The 26509-nt window shown below is 43.7% G+C and overlaps 1 protein-coding gene across 16 annotated transcripts in view; it reads right to left on the bottom strand.

The window, feature by feature from the left end:
• Positions 1-26509, bottom strand: part of SRPK2 (SRSF protein kinase 2) — a 222277-nt gene that overhangs the window by 47732 nt on the left and 148036 nt on the right. For all 16 annotated transcript variants that reach the window (XM_044769625.2, XM_044769642.2, XM_070505523.1 and 13 more), the window contains one exon: positions 23912-24063. In XM_044769625.2, coding sequence (XP_044625560.2) covers positions 23912-24063 — 152 coding nt within the window. The remainder of the gene's footprint in view (positions 1-23911; positions 24064-26509) is intronic.

The raw sequence follows: 26509 nt of genomic DNA, 5'->3' as shown, positions 1-26509 counted from the left end.
AGACAACAGCGCTGCCTGGGGACCCCGCGCACGGCATTGGGCAGAAAGGGTCGAGCCCTGAGGACTACCACCACTTAGGGGTTTGTTAGACATTTGTACTTCACAATTTGTACGGTTTAATATAAAAACCACGCATTTAACATTTAGAAGTTTTCCTTTTCTTCTTAAGAGAGAAATCTTCGATTGGATACAAACACAAGAGAACAAGAGTGGACTGTTAAGTGTCATGAAGTTCCCTGCCCTGGTTTCTCCTCTGACTCCACCCCTCCAGCACACCAGGAGAACGAGAACTAAAGCTCTACCTGTACTGTGAATAAGGCTCCAAAGACGGCAGTCCTACAACTGTCTTCTCACTTGTTTAGGGGGAACTGTGGGCTGAAGATAAAGACAACTCCCTTTGCCTTGCCAAGCAAAAAATAGGTTCAATTTCTAAGAGTTAATCCAAAGTTCAGAACTCTGTCACAGACAATAGTCTGGAAGGATTATCAGCAAAGTCTCTATTTTTTACTAAAGAGAATATTAAGTATTCATTTTTTCTCAGCCCTCTGATGGTGAGGTTTATCTCCACAACCAATGGAGGCTTTCAAAGCTCTAAGGAAGGATTTGAGAATCACCTCCCACACACAGTCTTAAAAAAGGAAGGGGTGGTAAAAGAAATTCACTCACAGAAGGATAGCACAGACACATTTTGGGTTACTCAACATTTCAATATTCCCATCCTGAAAAATTAATAGAACCAGTAGACAGAAATCAGTAAGGATATGGAAGATCTGAATACACCATCAACCAACTGGACATAATGGACATTTATAGAACGCTCTACTCAACAGAAAATACTCTTTGCAAGTACACGGAACATTCATCAACACAGACCACATACTGGGCCATAAAACAAGTCTCAACAGAAACTAAAAGATCCAGTCACATAAAGCACATTCTCAGACTACAACGGAATTAAATTAGAAACCAAAAAGAGAAAACACCTCCAAATTGAGAAACCAAGATACTTCAAAATAACCCACGGGATAAAGAAGAAATCAAACGGAAACTATAAAGTATTTTACACTAAATGAAAATGAAAACAAAACATATCAGGGTCTGCGAAATGCTGCTAAAGCAGAACCTAGAGGAAAATTTAGAGCACTAAATGCCTATGAGAAAAGAAGATCTCAAGTCAATGACCTCAGTTTCCACCTTAAGAAACTAGAAAAAGATAAGTAAATGTAACTCAGAGTAAGCACAAGAAAGAAAATAACAGATATGAGCTGTAATCAGTGAAATGAAAAGCATAAAAACAGACAAAACCAGTCAAACCAGAAGCTGGTTCTTTGAGAAAATAAAAATAATTAATAAACTTTGGCTAGGCTGACCAGGGAAAAAAAGAAAGAAAACATAAATTACCCAGACAAGGAATGAGTTAGGTGACATCGCTACATATTTTACAAATAGTAATAGGATAATAAGAGAATATTACAATTTTATACCTATAAATATGAAAAAACAAGATGAAATGGACAAATACCATGAAAGACACAAAATACCCAAGTCCCAATCAAGAAGAAATACATACCTAAATAACTCTATATTTACTTTACAAAATAAATTTGCAATTAAAAACCTTCCCATAAAAAATGAATTGGTGAATCTCCCAAACATTTATGGGAAAAATACTAACAATTCTACACACTCTTCCTGAAAAGTGAAAAGGAGGAAATACTCCCAGTCTCATTCTATGAAGCCAGCACTACTTGATTCCAAAGCCTCATAAAGACATAAGAAAGCTACACACCAGTTTTCCTCATGCTGTAGATACAAAAACTCTAGACAAAACTTCATCAAGTCTTATTAAACAACAAATAAAAAGAATAATACTTAATGACCAGGTCGGGTCTACTCCAGGGATGAAAATTTGCTTTAATATTCAAAAATCAATGCATTTAATTCACCATAATTAACACAGTAAAGAAGAAAAACCAAATGATCAGCTCAATAAACACAGGAAAAACCTTTCACGCTATCCAACATGCACTGCTGACCAAAATCCTCAACAGAGCAGGAACAGAAGAACATCAATGAAAAACCTACAGATAACATCCCACTTAAAGGTGAAAGACTGAAGGCCTTCCCCCTGCGAACAGGAACAAGACAAGGATGTCTGCTGTCACCACTTCTATTCAACTGGAAAGGAAGGAGTAAAACTATCTTTATTCACAGACAACACGACTGTCTATATGGAAAAGCTGAAGGAACCCGCAAAACTGCTAAAACTACTGAGCGAGTGAAGACAGGTAGCAGAACATTAGTTCAAGACAGAAAAATGAACCCTATTTCTATACCAGGAATCAACAATGAGAAACCGAAATCTTCAAAACATATCAATTACAGTAGCATACAAAATATGAAATACCTAGAGATAAATCTGACAAAAGATGGGAACAATCTATGCAGTGAAAACTACAAAACACTGCTGAAAAAAAAGAAAACCTAAATAAAACGGAGAGGGGCACTGTGTGCACGAGTTCCAGGTCTCAACGTTGTTAAGATGTCAACTCTCCCCAAACTGACCTACGGATTCAACGCAATCCTACTCAAAACCCCAAGAGGCTTTGCTGCGCAAAGCGACAACTGATTCTAAAGCTCACGTGGAGACATAAAGCGCCGATCTGGGGCAAAGCTGCAAAGGCAGCTCAGCGGAGAAAGGCCAGGCCTCTCAACGCATGGCGCCGAAACAACTGCATATCCCTATGTCAAAACAAAAAACTTCAAAGAAACTCTTCTGTACCTCGCATCACCTGCCATTAACTCACAACGGATCAAAGATCCAATCGTAAAACCTAAAACTGGAGAACTTCTAGAAGAAAGAACGGGAGAAAACCTTTGTGACCTCACGTTAAGCAAAGATTTCTCAGGATGCCAAAAGCAAAATCCATGAATCAAGTGATAACTTGGACTTTTATAACAATTAAAAACGTTTGCTTTTTAAAAGACACTTAAAAGAAGGAAAAGGCAAGCCACAGACTGGAAGGAAATATCTGCACCGCATATAATTGATACGGGCTTATAACCCCAGTTTTATTTTGCATTAATTACTAATGAGGTTGAGGGTCATTTTTTATGTTTATTGTGGCTACTCATGTTTTCTTTTGTGTAAAATACGTCTTCAATGATTTTGACCATTTTTCTAGTGGGCTGTTTATTTCATCATCATTTGTAGGTATTCCTTCTATATTCTAAATGCTAATTCCTTCCCGGTTATACATGCTGCCACCCAGCTAATATTAACCACTTCTGTGACTTGCTATTATGTATGTACTAACCACCACCTCTCTTTATTAAAAAACATCATCTAGGACACATACAACCAATCTGTTTATTTTTATGAAATGAGAACTCAACAGATTATTAAGCTCAGGAAATATCTGGAGGTCACAAAGAACTGCAAAGAAATTTTAAACCTTACCAAATAGGTCTGTCATTAATATTATAAAAATTCTGAAATATCCCATTTATATTGCAAGATAAAGCAAAGAGGTAATATATAAATGTTATTACGGAACCAAGATTTTCAATACAGAAGAGTTAAAAGTATAGAAGTTAAAAAAAAAAAACCTAGACAGTTAAATAAAGACTGCAAATATCATTATGAACTCTTTTAAAATAGTTATTTCCAGGGCCGGCCTGGGGGCAGTGCAGTTAAGCGCACACGTTCCGCTTCGGCGGCCCGGGGTTCGCAAGCCATGCTGTGGCAGGTGTCCCACATATAAAGTAGAGGAAGATGGGCACAGATGTTAGGGCCAGTCTTCCTCAGCAAAAAGAGGAAGATTGGCAGCAGATGTTAGCTCAGTGCTAATCTTCCTCAAAAAAAGTTATTTCCTTGCACAGCCTTGTGAAAGGGCCTACAAATGACGTTTCTGTAATGAGAAAACTACTTACTGTATATACACGTATATACATTTCTATATACGTATGTGTTCAGGTGCATGCACACGAGCACACACAGGCACTCCCTAATCAGAGGAACCAGCCTCAGCAGGAAAACTGCTGGTTCCAGGTCTGAGCTGGGCAAGTTTCAGGTGAGCCTGTACCAGAAAGCAGGAGCATACTCAGAGAAATGTGGTCGGTCACACCACAAGGACAGAGGGAGAAGGACAATCTGAGCATTGAAAGGAATAACTGAAAAGGATTATAACACCCAATAAATCAAAACCCACAAGTCCATGCTCATACTAAAAATAGGGGGGTTGGGAGGCACACAGAAGAATGTTAGCTAATGAAGGAAGCAAATGATAGAATTAGAAAAATCACCATTTCTTATAACTCACAACATAATTGCCAAGGATCACCCATGGATGATAAAACTTTTAGGTCAAATTCTTATGAGGGAACAGATAGTTTGTACGGAGGCAAAGCAACAGCCCCATAGAATAGTTACTAATGGCAAATTAGAAAACAGACCTTCCAATGGAGGCATCTGGCAGGCACCGCTTTAGCTAAGTGACTAACAGTGACAATCTGGGATGTAATATGAAACACAGCATTATCTATAAAATATTATGACCAGAAATGTTTAACTTGAATTTAATCAAGCCTCTAGACATAAATTCAAGTTTACAGCAAGTAAAGATAGAGGAAACAGATGACACCACGAAGAATCCTACAAATCAAGAGGGAACGTCTAAACAAAAAGACAACTGGTCCACACATGGAATTGGCAGAAAGAGGGAGCTGGTTCCGAGATCAAAAGGATTAAAGAAATGTAACGATCAATCTAAGGCATAAAACTCTGATTGGACCCTAGATTTAAAAGGAAAAAAAAAAAGGTGTAAAAGAAATTTGAGACAATTAGGTAAATTTAAATAAGAAATAGATTTTGATAACATTGCAGAATTATTAACTTTCTTAGGTGAAACAATGACATTATGGCTATATAATAGGAGAATGCCCTTTTTCTTAGATGTTTGCTGAGGATTTCTGAAGTGAAGTGTCATGATGTTTGTAATTTCCTTTTAAGTAATTCAGCAAGAGAAAAATACATATGTATCACACATGTTAAAAATACAGCAGTAAGATAAAATGTTAGCAATTCTTCAACAATGCTAAAATGTTAGCATCCTCCTCAACAGAGGAAATGCAGGAATTCCCAAAACTATTCCTTCAACACTTCCGTGTTTGAGAATTTCCATAATAAAAAGAATGTCCTTTTTTTTTTTTTCTTTTTGCTGAGGAAGATTTGCCCTGAGCTAACATCTGTACCAATCTTCCTTTATTTTGTATGTGGCTCACTGCCACAGCATCGCCACCATGGAGTAGCGTAGGTCCACACCCGGGAACCAAACCCGGGCCGCCAAAGTGGAGTGCGCAGAACTTAACCACTAGGCCTAGGGACCAGCCCCAAACAATGTCGTTTTTAACCAGTCTCATTCCAAGAGAGTGCAGGTGGGAAGAGCAATCTACAGGATTAGGCAATCACTAAAGGGCAGAGTCGGGGAGACCAGTCCCAACCAGCAGGCAGCACGGAGGAGAGAGGCTCTGCAACATGACCAGAAGGAGCCTGCAGGTGGGACCCCACTTTTTCTAAAACAAACTCTAAGACACAGGTTAAGAGGAAAAAGAAAATGAAAAGCCTGCTCAAGGCCCACCCCAGATCCTTTCCATTTGGGATGTCCTTTACAGCGTGCAATACTGGGATCATCAGCGTTCCTACTGAGGAAGGCAGGAAAGAGGCCTGCAAGGTTACGCGCTAGTCCCGTCCCCTAGGAAGGAGCTCTAAAGAACCGAGATCGGCCAGATTCTAAAAACTGCGCTCTTTCTGCTACGTCATGTTGTACTATTCACCCATCAGCTAAAACATGGACCCCTTTCCATTACGACTAGGATTCTAATGTGAATTAAGTGGATGGTGGTGTGAACCAACAGAAAAAAAGTCTGAAATAAAAACTGTCATTTTACAAGACATCTATCCTCTCAACCTGAGATAGCAAAAATACTGCCTGAGACAGAAATGCTTTGTCTGCCAATGATTCACAAGGATCTGTTGTAATTGGCCTCTGTGAACAAAATTTAACCACCATTCTTTAAAAACCATAATTTAGCTATAAAACAAAAATGAAAATAAATTATTGCTTTAAAATTTTTTACATATACTTCCTAAAATTTGACAGCCACATCTGAGTTGTGGAAAACGTTTGCAGGTGACATCAAATAAAAATGTTGAAATGTAAGAAAACACTATTTTCTTCATTAGTAATTTAAAGTACAATTTAAATCCCTTGCACCCACCAGAAACATTAGCAACAATACCAACTGTAAAAATGCAGCAGAAATAAGGTTATAAAAAATTATGCTAGTACCCACCAAAAAAAAAAGGAATAAGGCAGCCTCTGACACAACTGCCAAGCCCCTGCAGACCAGGGGAATCGGAGCCGTCAATCAGAGAAATCACTGCTATTTAAAAACCCTTGAATGTAAGCTAATCTCTGCTATTACATCAAACGTCCCCTATAACACTAATGAATGAAGGAGAGCTCTAGAGGGAAAACCAGTGCCAAGGAAAACGCTCCAGAAGACGAGGATTCCTACCGACCCGCGACCTACAGAGGCAACTACAGAAACCCCTGAGCCTAAGTGGATACGACGGATGCAGAAACCATTTCTGCAGCAGGGCTACGGAGATTTAAGCAGAGCCCACAGACTGAGAGACCCTGAATATCTGAAATGTTAATATAAACGCCAACAAAAACGTCAAGCCCTTGCCTCCTGCCAATTCCTTACGCAGATCCGTGTTTAAATTAGGGACGCTGGTTTGAATCGCAGCATTGGCGTTTACCAGCTATGTGACACTGAGCAAATTCCTTCATTTCTCTGGGTACTTGCTGCTACCTCACTCACTCAGAACCGTACTTGGGCACATATTAGGTGCCACATAAGTGTTTACTGCTGTTCTGTCATAACCCAAACTCACTGTGACTAATGACACAGATTACTGAGTCAGCAGGCCGGGGTTCAGAACATTGTCTGCAGCTACTTAAGAGGGTAGAACTAACTGGCCCAAAGTGTAATCTAATAATTCACGAGCATGGCCCAATTAGCAAAGGGTTCTGATCCTCCAGATATGACAATGAGTTACAGCTGTCAAGTGTCCAAAAAAAAAAGAAATTAACTTTTTTATTAGTAGTTTATCTGGACATTGAAATATTCTTATAAAGGAATCAAGACTGTCGACGTTCAAGTTTAATGTCACTTCCCAAGCCAGTCTCCTATTTGGGCTCGCTCTCTCTCTGCTAAGCTGGCTGTCTTGTTGTGAGCAGGCCCGTGGAGAGGCCCACGTGGCAAAGAGCTGAAGCCTCTAGAGAACGGCAGCGAGGAACCGAGGGGCGCCAGTAGGCACCTGAGTGAGCAGGGAAGCAGACCCCTCGGGGGAGCAGAGGCTTCAGACGACGGCAGCCCCAGCTGACAGCTGGACTGTGACCTCACGAGAGACCCTCCCTCTGGAGAAGAGGGCAGGCTGGTTTGCGGCCTGGTGTAATAAATGTCTCCCTCAGGAACAAAGGCTGGCAGGTTTGGCTGCAGGCCTTCAGAGAAGACTGGGGTTTGCAGGCATCCACTGGGTCTGCCTCCACATGGCTCTTGTGGGAGTGGGGGGCAATGGGAACCAGTATGAAGAGGAAGCCCCTGCTGCTTGTGGTGCCGTGAGTAACAAATTCTTTAGTCTCTGACCCAGGTGTCTCATGTCTTCTGCAAGCACCCATCAAACGGTGGATGGCTGACCGTTAGCTTTCAAAATAGCTAAAATCTCAGGAATGTCTTGGTTTGTGATAAGTTTATCTCTGGCTTCAAGAAAAAAACCTCTTATTTAGAGTGACTGGTTTGTTTTCATCTTATGAAAATTCAGTCTCAGAACCACTGCATTTCCTTCCTTGCTTTGGTGACCAAGAAACCCAAAGGCAAATTTCCAACACTCTCAAACTGTACATATCTCTATTAATAAATCTTTATGTATTAACCTTAATCTGACTTTATTTCATTATTTCCATTCTATAATTTCCTCACCTATTTGTCTTTTGTATTCTATGTATTTATTTGTAAAATGCCTCAAGCATTAAGGTGAAGGATACAAATTACAGCTGCTTATCCTTCAGGATAAGCTCAAGCAAGGCTTCCTCCTAGGAGGCATCTCCTGATCTTCCCGGCTGAGGAAGAGCCTGTCCTGTGCTTCTCTTACACACCTCACTGTTCTGTTACACTTCTCTTACAAGACACAATAGAATGTATTTTAATTATTCATTTTTTCATCTGTCTTTCCCAGGAGATTATACACACTATGAGACAGGGACAGTATCCCCAGCACATGGTACCTGGATCACAACAGGCACTCAGTAAAGACACGAGAGAGACAGCAAGAGAACACGGGACGAGAGAGACACAGGTGGATGGGAGGGCGGTTTCTTCTGTTCCCCGGTACGATGTGAGGGAGAAGTGGGAAAGGCTTTACCAGTTTAAGATGTGGGCTAAAATTAAGCTCTGAGTTAGTATTATACTCTAACAGAAAAACAGAGGAAGGCCCAGAAGGAAGAAAAGAGAGCATGAAGAAAATTACAACAGCAAGAAGGCACGTTTATGGTAAAATAAATAGTTCTGTTTGACGCTAGGAAAGAAAACAAGCAAAGTACATTGGGATCAGACGGTGAAGGGCCTTGAGAGTGCAAGTTTAGACTTTCTTGGTTAACTGTGAAAAAAATTTAACAACACAGTATATCCTTAGAAGATTTCCCTATTTCTCTTACGCTCAGATGGGAAAAAAGCGAACTAATAATCTAAATGTAACCCAAGTAATATCATATAGAAACACTGCTAAGAGAAATGTATAGTGAGAAAATCCTATTTTTGTTACACTGCAAAATGAAAATGTTTAGTACTAAAGGCAGACCGGTAGGAAGGCTATCGAGCTGAGATCATATTTATAAGATCCTAAACGCAGCAATCACGGAATCCACATACATTTAAGAGGTTAAACTACACTAATAGCTCCATAGGTTCACAAAGTTGCAATCCGATTCTGGACAAAAATCAAATACAAATAAGGATTTCTTTTGCTTTTATGATCAATAATCTAAATTTCTTGTTATTTTAGTGCTATAATTTTGTAGCTACAGCAAAACTCTTCTAAAATATACTGATGGTGACACTTCCACTTTTATGGCAGAGCCCACAGTGGACATGCAAGTCACACCCTGGGGCAAGCCCGACTTCGAAACTCTCATCTCCATGTTCTACAGTCTAGAACACTCCTGGGTCGTTTCTCAGTCCAGTGAGAATACGTCAGAACACAGCATTTTAAAAGCACCTTGGGGGGTAGGTAGGAGTCCTTAAAATGCATAAAAGTTAACATCAGATCATAAACGGCTAATGGCTGTTTCCAAGAGACCCAGTTTAGAGATTTACTGTAATTTGGGTCACAAGCTTTCTTTCCCACACATACACATACAACTCAGTGTTCAATTTCACTGAAAGTATTTTGACCATACAAATGCCCTACAAAGCTCAGCATTCACAACTAAAGAGTTAACGAACACATTTTGGATCTATTACCAACACTTTCTATTGTTTCTTAAATACATAGTGCCAGACACAGCCATTTGTCTCTTCTGAGTGTCTTTTTTTTTTTTTTTAAAGATTGGCACCTGAGCTAACAACTGTTGCCAATCTTCTTTTTCTGCTTTTTCTCCCCAAATCCCCCCGGTACATAGTTGTATATATTTTAGTTGTGGGTCCTTCTAGTTGTGGCATGTGGGACGCCACCTCAGCATGGCCTGATGAGAGGTGCCATGTCTGTGCCCAGGATCCAAACCCGCAAAACCCTGGGCCACTGAAGTGGAGCATGCGAACTTAACCACTTGGCCACGGGGCCGGCCCCTCTTCTGTGTATCTTTGATAGATGCATCTAAGGGCCGGCCTCAATTCTGTTTATCTTTTTAAAGAATCAGCTTTAGCAGCCGGTCCCGTGGGTTCTAAGAGGGGGTTCTCTGCATGGTAAACACGGGCTTTGGTGCAGCAACTTGGCCATCGTTCACGTGTACTCAGAGACTTGGGGCTCAGTCCTCAGTTCTTAATTATGTTCTGGATAACTAAAGGTACAATATACTGAATTACAAACTGGGGAAACAACTGATCTTGGAATGAGAAAGTCTTGGTTGGGTAAAAGCAGAGTTGAGAAATCAGAAGACTCGAGAAATATTGAGATTTCTTTGACAACTAAAAAAACACTCTTTTAGTAACTAAAAAACTTTTAAAACAAACTCTGAAAGCAGTTTCCTGGCTATTTAAGACCAAAGGCCATAATTATACACAGTGAGACATCAAAATATAACTGAAAGATTAAGATCCATTGTTCTTTTTGGCTCCGACCGATCATGAGGCTCTTTGGCTGCATCCCGGCAGAGCGAGGTCTGACTCAACCACACCACCACGGGCAGGCTCCCAGGTGTACATCACACCTTGTGTAAAAAATGAGGAACAAAACACGGTGAGTGATCCAAATTCTCAATGACTCTAAAGAAACTCAACAAAATGGGAAAAGAACATAGGCGTTAGAGACAAGAGACTACAAACGCAGTAAGCAAAACATCTTTAATATACACCTAGGGAAACAGAACTGACTTTTGAGCCTCATTCTAAGGCCCCACCCAGGTGTACAATTCAAGAGTAATGAATGCTTTCCAGTTTAATCACCATCAGAAAGTCTAACTCATGCACTGACTCGTGCACCCTCCTCTGTTTGGTACCCAACACAGCAATTTACACACAGTCAGTGGACTTTAGGACTGAGGCTGATAATTCAAGCCAGACGAAAAGAGCACCAGATGAATTTATATCTTAGGAAAAGCGGCTAAATGATTATACCAAAAAATAAATATAACTAAACATACTTGGGAGTCTGCAACGTCCTTTTATTAATTGCTTGCCACATTATTCTGACAGACTGTGTTCTCTAAAGAAGGCTGCAACAGCAGCTCCCACAACACCTGCTCTTCTAGAATCCTCCAGTTCTACCATCAAGAATGGACTCTACCTCTCCTTGGGGATCTGACGGGCTTCTGATGTGTTTCTAACCAATGGAATGTAGCAGAAGTGACCGTGTCATCTCTGAGGCGAGGCGGTAAAAGGCAACGCAGCTTCCATTTTGTAAGGCGGACATTCGATTCTGGAACTCTGAGTCAACTCTGAGTCATCAGGCAAGAAGTCTGAGTACTCTGAGGCCGCCATGCTGTGAGGAAGCCAAGCCACATGGAAGCTCTCCAGCTGGCAGGCCTCGTCTGCCAACCCTTCCAGCCCAGGGGCAGACAGGCGAGCAAGTGAGCTTTCAGAGAACTCTAGCCCACAGCCGTGAAGTCACTATACGCCTGAGAGGTGTCTCAACTGAGGCCCCAGATATCACGAAGCAAAGGCAAACCACCCCAACTTTGCTCTCTCTAAATTCCTGATCCACAAAATCATAAGCAAAATAAAAGGCTGGCTTAAGGCTGCTAAGTTTGGAGATAATTCATTATGCAACAGTAACAACCAGAACAGTCCTTACTCTGCTCGCCACAACAGCCATGCAAAACCTTCACTGTCCCGCAAGAAAGACGTGCCCTCAGTCTTTCCAAGACTAGCCTACTATCTCCAGAAATCGCTCGTTCACTCCTTTCCCGCTGTCCTTCAACCTCTCCTCAGATTCTTCTCTTCTGCCTGGAAATATGCTCAGGCCACCCTGTCATAAAATTGACTTTCCTTGTCCATATCTGACCCCACTCCCCACAAGCTGCAAGCTTCTCTCATGTCACTAAAGAACCTCTCACGCTCTCTCCAGGACACCCTGACATCTGCATGTCCCATGCTGGCCCTGGTTGATGGGTCACTGGGGACCATCCCCACGCACTGGCCCTTCCTTAGCTTTCATCCTTCTCAAACTCCGGCTTAACTGAATACTGCTTCCTTCCTGAAAACTCTCCTTTTATGCCTCAGACCAAACAATCTTGGAGAGAACAGCAGCATCTCCGTGTGTTACTAACATAGGAAAATTATGAGTTCCTAGGGAAGAGTTTTGGTCTGGGAGTCTGACGAGATATTCAGGTTTTAAAGGCTCACAGTGAATACAGGTGGTCTGGAAAACAGAGCTGAGTAGGCTACTATCAGGATCAGTAAAAGGTAAAGGTAAGTAAAATGATTTTAATTAGCATATAAAGGACAAAGGAGAATAAAGTATAACCAAGATATGATGAAGAAATTAGCACAGAAACAAAACTTTTTTTAAAAAATCAAATACAACATCATATGACACAAAAAGAATAAAAGTAAGTTTTAAAAACCCAGTGGTCAGGCCCAGCCCTGTGGCGAAGTGGCTAAAATTCCACACACTCCACTTCGGTAGCCTGGGTTCACAGGTTCAGATCCTGGGGATGGACCTACACCACTCACTGGGGGCCACACTGTGGTGGTGACCTACATACAAAATAGAGGAAGACCGGCACAGATGTTAGTTCAGGGCTAATCTTCCTCAAGCAAAAAAAGAGGAAGATTGGCAACAGATGTTAGCCCTGGGCCAATCTTCCTCAGCAAAAATTTAAAAAACAACCCAGTGGTTAAAAAAAAATGAAGAACACAATTAATTTTAAATAACCAAACAGGGGCTGGCCCCATGGCCAAGTGGTTAAGTTCGCGTGCTCCGCTGCAGGTGGCCCAGTGTTTCGTTGGTTCGAATCCTGGGCGCGGACATGGACATGGCACAGACACTGCTCATCAAACCATGCTGAGGCAGCGTCCCACATACCACAACTAAAAGGACCCACAACAAAGAATATACAACTATGTACTGGGGGGCTTTGGGGAGAAAAAGGAAAAAAATAAAATCTTAAAAAAAAACACCAAAAAACAAACAAACAGCTAGTTGTACTAATAACCAAATGAGTAAAATTAAAACAAAGAGATTACTGGTGATACCACGTGAAGACACGGTAAGCAGGACTACATGGCACCACACTCATGTATGTCTGGTAAGTGTCTAAATCAGTATAATCTTTCTTGAGGGCAATTGGCAACATGTTTTAAAATGCACATGTGCAGTGCTTCAAACTAACTAATCCAACCTTCACATCACGCTCAGGACAAACTGTACGATGAACATACAAGGAGCTCCCAGTAACACTGCTCCTAAGAGTGAAAACTGAGAACCCAAACCTGTCTAATCAATACAAAGCTAATTAAAGTAAACACATGGAATAGAATATTACGCAGAAAACAAAGATGCAGAACTGTATTTAGGTTCATGGAAATATATCCATAAATATTACTGAAAGAAAAGAGCATAATATGGAAGAGCTCACACAGGTCGATCACATTTAGGGCATTGCGCACATACGGATGTGCATATAGCTGGGTGGCTATCTATGACACTTTTAACCCCTTCAATTCACCTCGGGAAAGAGGACTGTGGAATAGAAGTAAAAAGTGAGAATTTCAATTTTTTGTTCTCTCTTCTGTTTGTTTTTAACATTACCTTATATCATTTTTATCATAACTTTTTAAACTAGCAAATAAGAAGTAAACATATATTCTGCAATATAAGTTTAAATAAAGAGCTACAGGAATACATCTGTAAGGTCACTTACAAGCGAGGGTGTGAACCTCAATTCACACAGCACCTCCTAACATCAAAATCCAGCAAGAAACTGGGGGCACCGCCACAGTCGCTGAGTTGAAAGGCTCCTCACAGCTTAGGAGAGGGCAGAAGCGCAGCTTTCCCAGGTACTGAGAGTGGAGGAAAGTCTCAGGGGTCCCCATAAACAGAAGGACACCTGTTACCGTGGACCACAGCCTCAGCAATAAGGGCACACATCACTCCAAGGAAGATATGTAAATACCAATAAGCATGTGAAAAGTGATCAACAGTCATTTGGGAAATTAAAGCCACAATGACAGACCACTTCAAACCCACTGGGATGATCAAAATAAAAAAGAGAGTAAGTGTTGGCAAGGATGTGGAAAAATCGTAATCCTCATATATTGCTGGTGGGAATATAAAGTGATGTAGCTGCTTTGGAAAAACATTCTGGCAATTCCCCATGTTAAACATGGAGTTACAATACAACCTAATAATTCCATTCCTAGGTATATACCCGAGAAAAATGAAAACATATGCCCACTCAAAAACCCACATACAGGGGCTGGCCCGGTAGCGCAGTAGTTAAGTTTGTGCACTCTGCTTCAGTGGCCTGGTGTTCACAGGTTGGTATCCCGGGTACGGACCTGGCACTGCTCATCAAGCCATGCTGTGGCAGTGTCCCACATAAAAAATAGAGGAAGATGGCACAGATGTTAGCTCAGTGACAATCTTCCTCAAGCAAAAAGAGGAAGATCGGCAACAGATGTTAGCTCAGGGGCAATCTTCCTCACAAAACAAACAACCCCCCCGCCCTGAAACTCAAATACAAATGTTGATAGCCGCATATAATAGCCAAAAAGTGGAAACAACCCAAATGCACATCAACTGATGACTGGCTAAACAAAATGTGATAGATCTCGGACAGAGAATACCACTCAGCATAAAAGGTAAAAGTACTGAGGCATGCTACAACATGGACAAAACCGAAAAATATGCCAAGTAAAAGAAGCCAGCCACAAAAGGCTACATATGGTACGGTTCTATTTATATGAAACGTCCAGAATAAGCAAATGCATAGAGACAGAAAGGAGATTTGCAGTTGCCAGGGACAGGGAGGAGCAGGGATAGGGACTGACTGCTAATGAACATGTGCTTCTTTCTCGGGGTGATGAAAATGCTCTGGAATTAGACAGCGGGAATAGTTGCACAATTCTGTGAAGATACTGAAAACCACTGAATTGTACCCTTTAAATGGGTGAATTTTATGTTATCAATTAAAAAACTGTATGAGGAAAAAAATAGCAAGTTTCCAATTACTCCTTCATAGTCAACATAAAATAGAAACCAAAAAACCTCCAATAAAATCGGAAACTTATTTCATTCCAATCTTTTCAATTTCAGGATGAAACAGGATCCAATATAGAGAGATACAAAATTCATCATGATTCTACCCAGTCCAGAATATCAGGGATATGAAGGAGAGAAATCTAGATAGGGACCTCTAAGAACACAGTCTTTTTTAACACTAGCCTCAAGCGGGAAGTAAAAGAGAAAATACAGACAACACTGTACTGTAAACTCCAAAGTTGCTTACCTGTTCCCAGCACAAAGAAGAGATGACAACTACGTGACATGATGGAGATGTCAGCTGAGGCTCAGGGGTAACCATACCACGACGCGTAAATGTATCAAATCAGCACCCTAACTTACACAACGTACACCTTAAATTTACACAACGTCACATGTCAATCATAGCTCAGTAAAGAGAAACTTTAAAAAAAGAGAAAATAAAGTACTCCAAAACTTGTCCCATTACCAAGTTCTGTTTGTGAATGCTTTTCGAATCCTACCTTAGATCCCAAATCAGAATCAAACTCACCTGGGCCTGCCAAGGGAGCTGGTGGACGGTCCCAAGGAGCCAGCGTGCAAGAAATAGTTTGCAAGAATGTTTCAGTTTGGGGCAGAGAGAAGGAAGGGAAGGAATTTCACGCTCCAGTGAGCCTATAAAGGGGGATGAGGAGAGGATGGGACAGAGGAGTGAAAGCAAGCCATCACACTGACTGTGGACTCTAAAACCAGACTCCAGGGACCCACGGTGCAGGCCGTGGAGAGAAGGGCTGTGGGATGGGTGGAGGACCGTTTCCGTGAAGGGCGCACTGCTCAGTGCAATGGTGCAGGCAGTGCTGCGCAGACGCCAGGGGACAAAGTGGAGACCCAGGAGGCATTTGGGCTGCTGTCTCTCACTACTCCTATGCCACAATCCTGCGCTGGCACTGACAACAGGACAGCCCCAGCGGCCTGGACAAGAGCATTCTCACTGTGGGCACTGGCAGCATCCACAGGAGTGAGGGGCTGGACGGAAGATCATGACAGACATCACATGGCGATTCTGGCCCAGATCCTGCGGCGCCCTCCTCTGAGGACGTCCAGATCCAAAAGGGCAGACTATGCAGGAGGCTGACAGGTGAGGACAGCACCAGTGACATTTAGGATGATTGTAAGACAGACCCCATCCACATCCAACAAATGGAAAATTTAGGCTACACAATGGAATATGTTAAGGAATCTTTCATTCAGAATCACAGAGCTGCCGTCTTCTCAGTTCCTCAGTCTGCTCCCCGGCAAGTTGAACACGCATCTTCGGTGCTCTCCTACCTCCCAGACTGCCGCATCCGCTTCTCTCAACTTGTTCTCTCGCCTCTTGTATTCCATTCAATTTCTCAAACACTTGTTCCTGAACAGCCTCTCTGCATCTTTTTTATTCACTTAACAGCCCTTATGCGATGTTTTCCTACCAAATACTTGTGTAAGGTTTGGGAACAGTCCACAAGACCCCCACCCCTGACCCCCCAGCCCTGATGGAACTGCAGAGTTGAGGAGGCCCAAAGATCACCCTCGCTGCTGACACCAACTGCAAGTTTGGAGGTTCCGAACACCATGCCCAGTTTCAAGAATTAACAATTTTGGAGGAGAACTCACAGAACTCACTGAAGGCTGCTGCACTCATGGTTACAGTTCATTACAGCGTCAGGGCTACAGGTTAAAATCAGTCAAGGGGAGAGACGCATGGGGCAGAATCCAGGAAGGTCTCCAATACAGAGCATCCAGCTGTCCTCTCCCAGAGGAGTTAGGGACAGTGTCACTCTCTCTGGGTAATGACACGTGACAATGCACAGAGACTACTGCCAACCAGAGAAGCTCCCCCGAGCCTTAGAGTCCAGAGTTTTTATTAGGGCTCCATTATGTAAACATGGTTGACAGGCAACATGGCTGACCTCCATCTCCACATCCTCCAAAAGTCCCTACCACAAATCACACTCTTAAACTATCTCGTGTGGCCCAAGGTTCCCAGGTAAACAAAGAGACTTATCCGGCAGGACATTCCAAGGGCTTAGAAATGACCACCCCAGAGCTCAGGGCAAAGGCCAGAACTCTCTTTGGAAACGTTAAATTCTGTACTACACCATTTGCTTGCCCTCTCTTCTGAGCCCCAGATTCATACTTCTGGCTGCCTTTTTAATATCTTCACCCGTTTCTTTAAACTCAAATGAGTGAAGTCAAGCATCAAAATTTCCCCAGACCAACTGTGATTTCACTGTTCCTGTCAATAGTGTCAAAGCCACTTCTTTCCAACGAGGAATCGATGCAATTTATAAAACCACAATACAAGATGTAAAATTAGAAGGAAATTGGGGCAAAGAAAAAATAGCCCAGAAAAAATAAAACAGAATAATGTCACAGTGAAGTCAGGACACAGAATGCCACACATAAATTCTGTTCACTTGTTAGAGGCAGGCTGCGCATGCGGCTTTGAGCTTTAACAGTCAAACAGTATCTAAAACAAAGAAGAAATGACAAACAGTTTCAAAGTCCAGAGTCCCCTAAAAAAAAAAAGCACTACTCTTCTTCCAGTTACCCCAGGGTTCACGACTTGGAATTTTTTATCATTGCCCAGTCATCTGTCCAATGATAAAGATGCTACCTCCGAGATGCCTCCAATGGTTCAAGATTCACAAACTAATCTTTCTCAGATACAGCACTTCCTTGTTCAAAATCTACAATGGCTCCTCACTGCTGAGTTTTTCCCTTAAACATTTCTTTTTTTCTATTTACAAAAAAAATATGTCCTATATAGAAAACAAAGAAAAACAAGACTGAGAGGTAAGGAAAAAAAACCCCCACAAAAATAGAAATTCTACAATCCAGATATAACTGCAACATTTTTTAAATGGAGGCAAAATTTATGTACAATGAAGCCAAACATCTATGTACACAATTCCCTGAAATTTGAGAAACGTACACGCCTGAATCAATAAAAACACTTCTCCAAAACCTCACAAAGTTTCCTGATGTTCTCACTCAGCTTTATGTACTGCAAATATTTTCTCCTAGTCTGAAGCTAGTCTTTTCATTTTTAAAACCGTCTTTTAATCAGCACAGGTTTTTAATTTTGACAAAATCCAATTTATTAATTTTATTTTATAGTTAACACTTCTTGTATACTCTAAAAAGTCTTTCCCTACTCCAAGGTTGTGAAAACATTCTCCTACTTTTTTCTTTTTGTAAGTTTTATACTTTTCGTTTACATTTAAATCTATGATCCATCAAGAGATACCTTAAAAAAAATCTACACATTTACTGTAAGATCAGAAACAAGACAAGGATGTGCACTCTTACCATTTCTATTCAATCTCGTGCACGGAGCAATGAAGCAAGAAAAATGAAATGCATAAAGAATGTTAAGGAAAAAGAAAATTATCTGCAGTTAAATGATAAATAATTGTGTATGCAGAAAATCCAAAGAAATCTACACACACACACACAAATTATGCTGTTTTCCTTCAAGTTCACTTTTTTTGATATATACTACTAAGTGATGTTTTAACTTACTTCATGTACAAATTTCTCATCCTCACATTTGTCATCTACAATGATGCTCCCAAGCTATCCTTCAACCCACTCTTCCACCGACGGCTTGCAGCTCGCCCATTTGTCAGGAACACAACGGCACCTAGAGGGCTTTTCAGAGACCCCTTCCAGCCTCCAGGCCTGAGCAGAAAAGCGCCACCCTCAGCAACAAAGTCCAGCCCCTTGTAGCTGTCCAGGCCTCCTGTACATTCTCATACAATCTCACTGCTTTTTTTTTTTTTTAAAGATTTTTTAAATTTTTTTCCTTTTTCTCCCCAAAGCCCCCTGGTACATAGCTGCATATTCTTTGCTGTGGGTCCCTCCAGTTGTGGCATGTGGGACGCCACCTCAGCACGGCCCAATGAGCAGTGCCATGTCCGCGCCCAGGATTCGAACCAACGAAACAGTGGGCCGCCTGCAGCGAAGCGCACAAACCTAACCACTCGGCCACGGGGCCAGCCCCACAATCTCACTCCTTTTAAGCCCTCACAAATCTTCCTTTTTCCCCTCTTACAGTTAACCACACAATAAAGGTGAAAAACGTCCTTGAGTAGTTTCTTAATCTAGTCTGTTCATTCAGCCAACATTCAGCAGGCCACAGACTGCCCTGCCTGGGTGCTGGGATGGAGCAAGGAAGGAAGACAGGCCAAGGCTCCAGCACTGGGACCGACGTGCCCACGTCAGGAGGCCAGGAACACCGAGAGGGGGGGCTGTTTCTCGCTGACTTTCATATTCCCTGTGTACAACAACACTACACAGAGCAAAGCCTCAAAGAATTCAATTGTCACGCTAACTAGAGCTGAGTGATCAATACCCTCGTCAGCAGCAATTCTCAGCTCCAACAGGTCCATCAGGTGCTAGAACCTCCTCAGCCTCCATGGAAGAAATGTAATAAATTCAAGAGCACCTATTACCTTGTCCACACAGATAAGCAGTCTCTTGTTCAGGCTTCAAGTAAGCCAATTAAACCAACTAATTTTAAAAACACACGCAACCGTGGTGAATTAAGTACGTGTCCAGCATTAGTGGATCTAAGGAAAAGAATTGTGAACGAATAAACGTCATCTCTTTCATATCAAAAAGAACAAAAACTAAAACTTACATTTCTATAAAACATTTGAGCTGCATGACACTGTTTCTAAGGCAACCTTGTGTAAGATGTATTGCTTTCTTTCTTTTAAAAAAACTGAAGCTATGAAATACTCATAAGTCAGACTGTGGAGAGAGACAAGGCCAGGGAGACCTTATCACCACGACCATTAAATTCTGAAACTTATTAAAATTCAGCCAGTCCAAACTTCTCATAGATGGAAAGGCAATCTGTGTATAAGAAGGTCATCTGACATTTTTCTAGTGTGTGAATATTTATACTGCTTACCCTATGTTTTGAAGAAGATATCCCCAAGTTTCTAAAGAAACAAACTGTATGCCCCTCAAACATGCTTAATACATAGGAACTCTGGAGAATAATGAACAATTTTAAGAAGATTTAAGGCAGAAACAAAGGACCTGTATTCTGATTTGTGTGTCCTTCATGGAATGTCAACCTCCTCACCCCGACAAGCCCTCTCAGACACACAGGTAACATCGGCGCTGTCTATCCCTTAGCTGTAGCTTAACGCTGGGGGCAACTCCTTCATCCAACCAAAAGCACCCATCGCACTGCAGCGCGGGCAGTGCAAACGCAGCGGGGTTATTAACAGAATGCACAGCCCTGGACCACAGGGACTCTCAGGCTGGGAGGAGGAGGGCATGAACGAGCACAAGCACAAATGTGTAATTACACACCATGACGAGTGCGAGGGCGCGGGGGCTGCGCTGGACACTATTGTAAGGCAACAGAGGGAGGGGCCTAAGTAAGACACGATTAGGGGTTCAAAGAAGGCCTTTTTGAGGAAACAACACACTCTTTCATACCAAGTTAAGACCACAACTGTGTTGAAATCGATGTTTCCAGAAATAACACAAGTGATGAAACTGTACAAGGCGCCAACTTATCTAAGAATGATTTCAGAGAGCCACAAAACTGGGTCTATGGGGAGTCAGTCAGTGCAGGCGGCACGACGTGACAAAGCAATGTTCCTCCTGCCACCGTTTACTGGTCCTTGCAGTTAACACACACTGAGGGTTCTGGAAAAATCCTGGAACCTACAGCTCTTCAAAGCAGTAATTCCCTCACACAGGAAACAGTGGCACAGCGTGAAGTGAAGAGAAGGGTCGCCTCCCTGGTCACAGCTTTGAAGTTTAGGGGGATGACGCACGCCTTGGACGAGCAACTTCAGCTTCCACGTGCAGAAACATCACCTGGTGAACTTGTTAGATATTCTGAGTCCCGGTCTGCTTCCAGGGCTTCCAGCTCAGGATGGATGGTGCAGCCCAGGAATGTTTGCCAGGCACCCCTGGCGACTCTGACACAGGTGGTACAAAGGTCACACCCCACAAACCCACAGCACACTGAAGTCTCCCCCAGGAGGCCTCGGGCTCGAGCTCCCGCGCGAGCACACATTGCACAAGAGCCTCCCGGCAGTGTTTGTCTACGGCTGCCCCGTGCCTGACCCTGTTATCCCCTGGGCTTGGATGCAGGAGTCTCTATAAACTGCAAGGCCAGTTGCCACAGTTCCTGCCCCAGACAAGCGACCAGACGTGACATCGAGATAAGACAGGAAGAGAAGGATGCAACACTGACTGCTCTCTCCAGAGGCCAGGGAAAACAAGCCCCCCGGTGAGGCGGTCAGACCACTAGGAGGACCAGCAAGCACAGGTGCAGCATAGAGCACAGAGGGAAACACCTGGGAGAAGGCTGGAACACAGACAGAAGGAAACAAAATTCCTATTTCTTAAGAATCTTCTATGTTTCGGGGACCACACTGCACACTTCATCCATTTGTCTCATTTTATCCCTCACAAAACTGTAGGTGTCAGATGTTATTATATATCATACTATAGAGAGAGACGAGGAAAGCAAAGCCTAGAGGCAAAGAACGTCGTCCAGGGATCCAGAGCTGGGAGGCCAGGGTTTGAACCAGGTCTCTGAGACCCCAAAGTCCACAATCTCCCTGGGTTTGGTGGGAGAGCGAAAAGCAAGACGGGCAGGAAGAAGCCGGCTGTGAGGAGGGAGACCCCACTCCCCAGAGAGCGCCGAGGCGGGGAGGAACTGTCAACAACGCCCTTCCTGCTCACACGGCCGAGGCTGCACAGGCTGTCAACGGGGAGAGTCTTGTAAAGGATGAGGAGTTAGGACGCGATCTGGTCGGTCACGAACATTAACTTCCTTATCTTGATGGCTGTACTGTGGTTACACAGGAGAATGTACTGGATCGTAGGCACAACATGCTGAAGTACTCAGAGTGATAAAACATCCCATTGGGGGCCGGCCCGGTGGTGCAGCGGTTAAGTTCACACATTCCCTTCGGCTGCCCGGGGTTTGCCAGTTCGGATCCCGGGTGTGGACACGGCACCACTTGGCATGCCATGCTGTGGTAGGTGTCCCACATATAAAGTAGAGGAAGATGGGCACGGATGTTGGTTCAGGGCCAGTCTTCCTCAGCAAAAAGAGGAGGACTGGCAGAAGTTAGCTCAGGGCTAATCTTCCTCAAAAAAAATGGGAAAAAAAAAAAAACCACATCCTGTTGGTACTTAAACTCAACCAGTTCCAGGGGAAAGAGTAATCTACTACATCCACAGAGGGGAAAAAAGGGAAGGCACAGTTCTTATCCTAGACATTCCCAGTCGATTCCATGCACTCCTGGAATGCATTCATGTCAGTTATCTTAAACAAACTGTTATAGTCTATACTACAAAATTCAGAGTAAGGCATCTGTCACATGTCATACTGACTAGAGGCATAAGTCACTTACCAAAGTTAGGGATGAGAGGGAGAGAGACCGAGGGAGAGAAGAGAACTTCACCATCTCCAAAATGCCTTAGTGAGGCTGACTTTAATGCTCTAAGATGTTTTGAGGTCAGTGAACGCTATCTAGAATCAGCCCTGACTGTGGAATCCTTCTTTCGTGGCCCATGTTTCGGTCTGGGGTGTCCACTGTGCTGACGTGCAGAGCTGGTAAAGGGAGGAGAGCACTGGTCCCACCTCCTGACCCACAGGCTGGAGAGCCAGTGAGGCAAATGGGTTTTCAGTGCAGCAGGCGGAGGCCATGTGCTCAGGAGAACACTTCCCACAGACCAACCAAACACCTTGGCCTGAGCAGCAAAACAAGACAACTGTCCACATCTCTTCTTCAAACAACTTAACTTCCGAACCAAGAAATGCAGATTAAAAGGGAGGATGAAAAACATCTTCTTTTCACCTTTCCAAACTTTTCCTTGTCCATATGAGATGGCACAGACCTTTGGGGTCCTGAACACTACTCATACAAATGCTAAAGAGCTACACTCCTCCTTCTAAGGAAAACACTGATTCTATAGGTGGAAACCCACACCTATGGAACAAGGTGTGGAAGATTAGTTCTCAAACTCTCATAGCAGAACAAATAAATGTCTCATCAACTGTTCAGAAGCTCAGAATTGCAGACTGTGATAACTTCCTGTTAGAGGGATTAAAGTCCAAATGAGGAAGTTAAGTACCAGAGAGGCAGCCAAACGGGCAGAGCAACCTCCCTTCCTCCTGGATTCTCAGACTCCAGTCTACAGAGTACGGAGCTGGACCAACATTCATCACACAACATGCTGGCTTCCTAGGAATTTAACTCTATGCTCTTGGTCTTTACGAGGCATCAAAACAAGAACACTCCACTTGAATAACTTCTGTCTTCTGTGAAATCATAGCTGAAACACAATCCACTATGCCACACAATGGCAGAACCCACAGAAGGTCTTTTTCGTTGAGTACAATGCCAGGAAAAAGTCTGTCTCTGTATACAAACGGGCAGGCTTTCTTTCCACAGACAATGAATACTATGTAATTCACTGCTATTCAGAGAAAGGAGCGGCTCCTTGCTAGTTCTTGGCAGCCGGAAAACTTAGTCAAATGCAGTGAACAACAGCTAAATTGGTTCCCCTCAAGAGCCTGGCATCCTCTACTCCCTATGTTCTTCTGAGATGGCTTATCATGTTTTCATCTTTAATGTCCTGCTTTATACTATCTTTACCTCGACAAGCAGATTTAAATCCTCTTAAAAGTACGGAGAATATGTGTATACATATGCATATATTTTTCTCTCTCTTACAGTTCTCCTTCTGATATGGCTTACATTTTCTGGTATCACTCCATGTCATACTTTAAGCATTTGAAATGATACTGACCCCAGGAGGCTAATTTAGTAAAGACCAAGCAGTTTGCATCCTTAACTCCCATCACCCATCCCCCAGCCAACCACGGGCCGCCTGTGGGGCAGGCAAGTGCGTCACCTTTGCAGTAGTCGGCGGGGTCCTCCTGCTCCTCATCGTCGGAGCCCAGGATCTCCTCCTCTGGCTCGGGGGGTGCAGGGTCTGGCAGAGGCGGGGGTGGTGGTGGAGGCGGTGGCGGAGGAACCAAGGGAGCTTTCTGCTGAGGCTCCGGCCTGGAACAGCAGAAGAAAATACCCTTTTACTTAGGAGTACATCTTGCATATGGACACACCTGAGAGTTTCCTAATATGGGAAAAAATAAAACTCAGCACACACCAGGAAGAAACGCTGACTACTGTCACTTCATCCATTTTAGCTGAATTCAAGTGCATTTTTAACATACGGGCCAGGAGGAAAAACCTACCCTAATTAGCCAAGGAATATTTTTGCAGGCACATTTTTGCTCAGAGCTTCAATATTTCGTTAAGCCAAGACAATATTATGAAATGGAAGTGAAACAAACGAGTACCCCCAAGATGTACAGCCTTCTAAGTCAGAACACATCCCACAGAGATTATGAAAAGATGGTGAAAGTAACCTTGAACTTATAAAGGGGCTTATTTTAAAACCAGAATTCCTTTTCCCATAAAAATAGTAGCAATTTGTTGAGGTTTCCTGGATAACTCATAAATGCTGACTATATTCTAGGTGAAGCACGGCCATTCCATTGAGGAATTCAGTTATCTATCAACCTTATCAAAAACACTACCCCAAACTGAAAATTAAACAAAGAAAACACCCATTGTCAGTCCAATATAAATACAGCCCATACATCAATGCAAGGTCTGTGATGGTCATTTCTTTTTTTTTTTTTTTTGAGGAAGATTAGCCATGAGCTAACTGCTGCCAATCCTCCTCTTTTTGCTGAGAAAGATTGGCTCTGAGCTCACATCTGTGCCCATCTTCCTCTACGTTATATGTGGGATGCCTGCCACAGCATGGCTTGACAAGCGGTGCTATGTCCGCACCCAGGATCCAAACTGGCGGGCGAACCCTGGGCCGCCAAAGTAGAACTTGTGCACTTAACTGCTGCGCCACCGGGCCAGGCCCCTGCAATGGTCATTTCTAATTGTCACAAAAAGGCTAAATGATGTTTAGTATATACTCTTTCACAAACGATAGGACAATCAGTCATACAAAAAAAACGCTTGAGAGTGCACAGATGTAAGCTTCTTTCAGACATCCAGAATAACGCAAGGATATATTACAATTACAGACACTTGCTGGGAGGTACAGCACTCATAACGCCCTTCTACAAGATCCAGCTTTCATCTGCTGTAAATGAACTGCTGATTCTAAGCATGTCCCATGGGACCATGAACCTACAGTCTCGACCCGGATCCACCTGCACATCTCTCCCGTAGCGGGAAGCCGCCTGATAAGGCGCCACACCCGTGCGGGCTGAGCCCGCCGAGCTGTGGGTAAAAGCGGGGAGGGAACAGACACGGCGGGACAGGGGCGGGCAGCCGGATGTGTCCCCAGAGGCAGCTTCAGTAGGGCAAGCCGGGGGGTCTCTAGCCTGGGAGCGAGGGGCATCCCGCAGGCACTGATGTGGTGGACACCTGCCACTTGTTTGGCCTGCTCAGCAGCCACGCTCCCGTTCTAAAAGCACCTTTTAAGACACTGCTCCTCCTTGCACAATGGTCCAGCCCAGGACACAGAGCCGAAGCTCGCTCTCCAGCCCTGGAACCCTGAGAAGGTCAGCCGGCATGGGGTGCAACCTCGCCCGCAGCTGCAAGCAGGAGGCAGGGCCAGAGGAGCTGTGCTGAGCACCGCCCCTTTCCAAGCTGGACCTCTAAATTCCTGCCAAATCTAACAGCCCTAAATAGCCTTCACTCCACAGCCTTCAGGCCTAAGGCAGCCACTGCTCATCTATGTGGTTTGCCACCAGAAACACAGACTGCCGCAAGCAATGAAGTGGGGAGAGGCGGAAGGCAGCAGAAACCCCAGGCGACGTGAGGAAGCGCGGGGGACACACCCACGGGTAACCTCAGAGGCAAACACCGGCGAGGAGCCCCACCTCGGGCAGGAAACAAAGAACACTGACACGCTGAAACGCCTGCTACGGATTTCTACTTGCTAGAGTTTCTGAAGACTCAAAGTTACAGCTCCCTGGTGACAGACATTAGGAACACGGTGGTGACAACGTGAGTTAGCCACTCCTCGTGACGGAGCCCTGAAGGGGACAGTCATGGCCGAGCACCCACCGGGCTGCCAGAACACACCCCAACCCAAGACCGTCTGGAAGTGCAGTCATCCTCCTGGCAGCCTTGCCATTGCTTTCTAACAGACCCGCTCTCACTGAAGGCGAGCTGCCCAGCAGGAGACGCCTGGAGAAGGGGCGCAGGAGAGGAGGGCAACGGCTCCCCACTGCCCGGGCAGGGAGGGCGGCCAGACCCGCCCTCTGACAAACTGCTCCATCAGGAAGACCTGGAAAGCGGCTGCTTCCTCCTCAGAAATTTCACATGAGAAAACAAGGAGATTCTCTGAATTTAAAAGAAAACACATTATATTCCCTGGAGAAATTATGTAACCATTAACGAAAAGAGAAGCACTGGAGGATCCTGTTCTCCTCGCGCAGGACCCGACTGTGCTCTGCGCGCCTGGCACTTGGGCCAG

Source organism: Equus asinus, chromosome 1 (assembly GCF_041296235.1).
Source record: "Equus asinus isolate D_3611 breed Donkey chromosome 1, EquAss-T2T_v2, whole genome shotgun sequence".
Classification (NCBI taxonomy): Eukaryota; Metazoa; Chordata; class Mammalia; order Perissodactyla; family Equidae; genus Equus; species Equus asinus.
The sequence above is the reverse complement of the archived record's forward strand: the minus strand, read 5'-3'. Positions and strand labels throughout refer to the sequence as shown.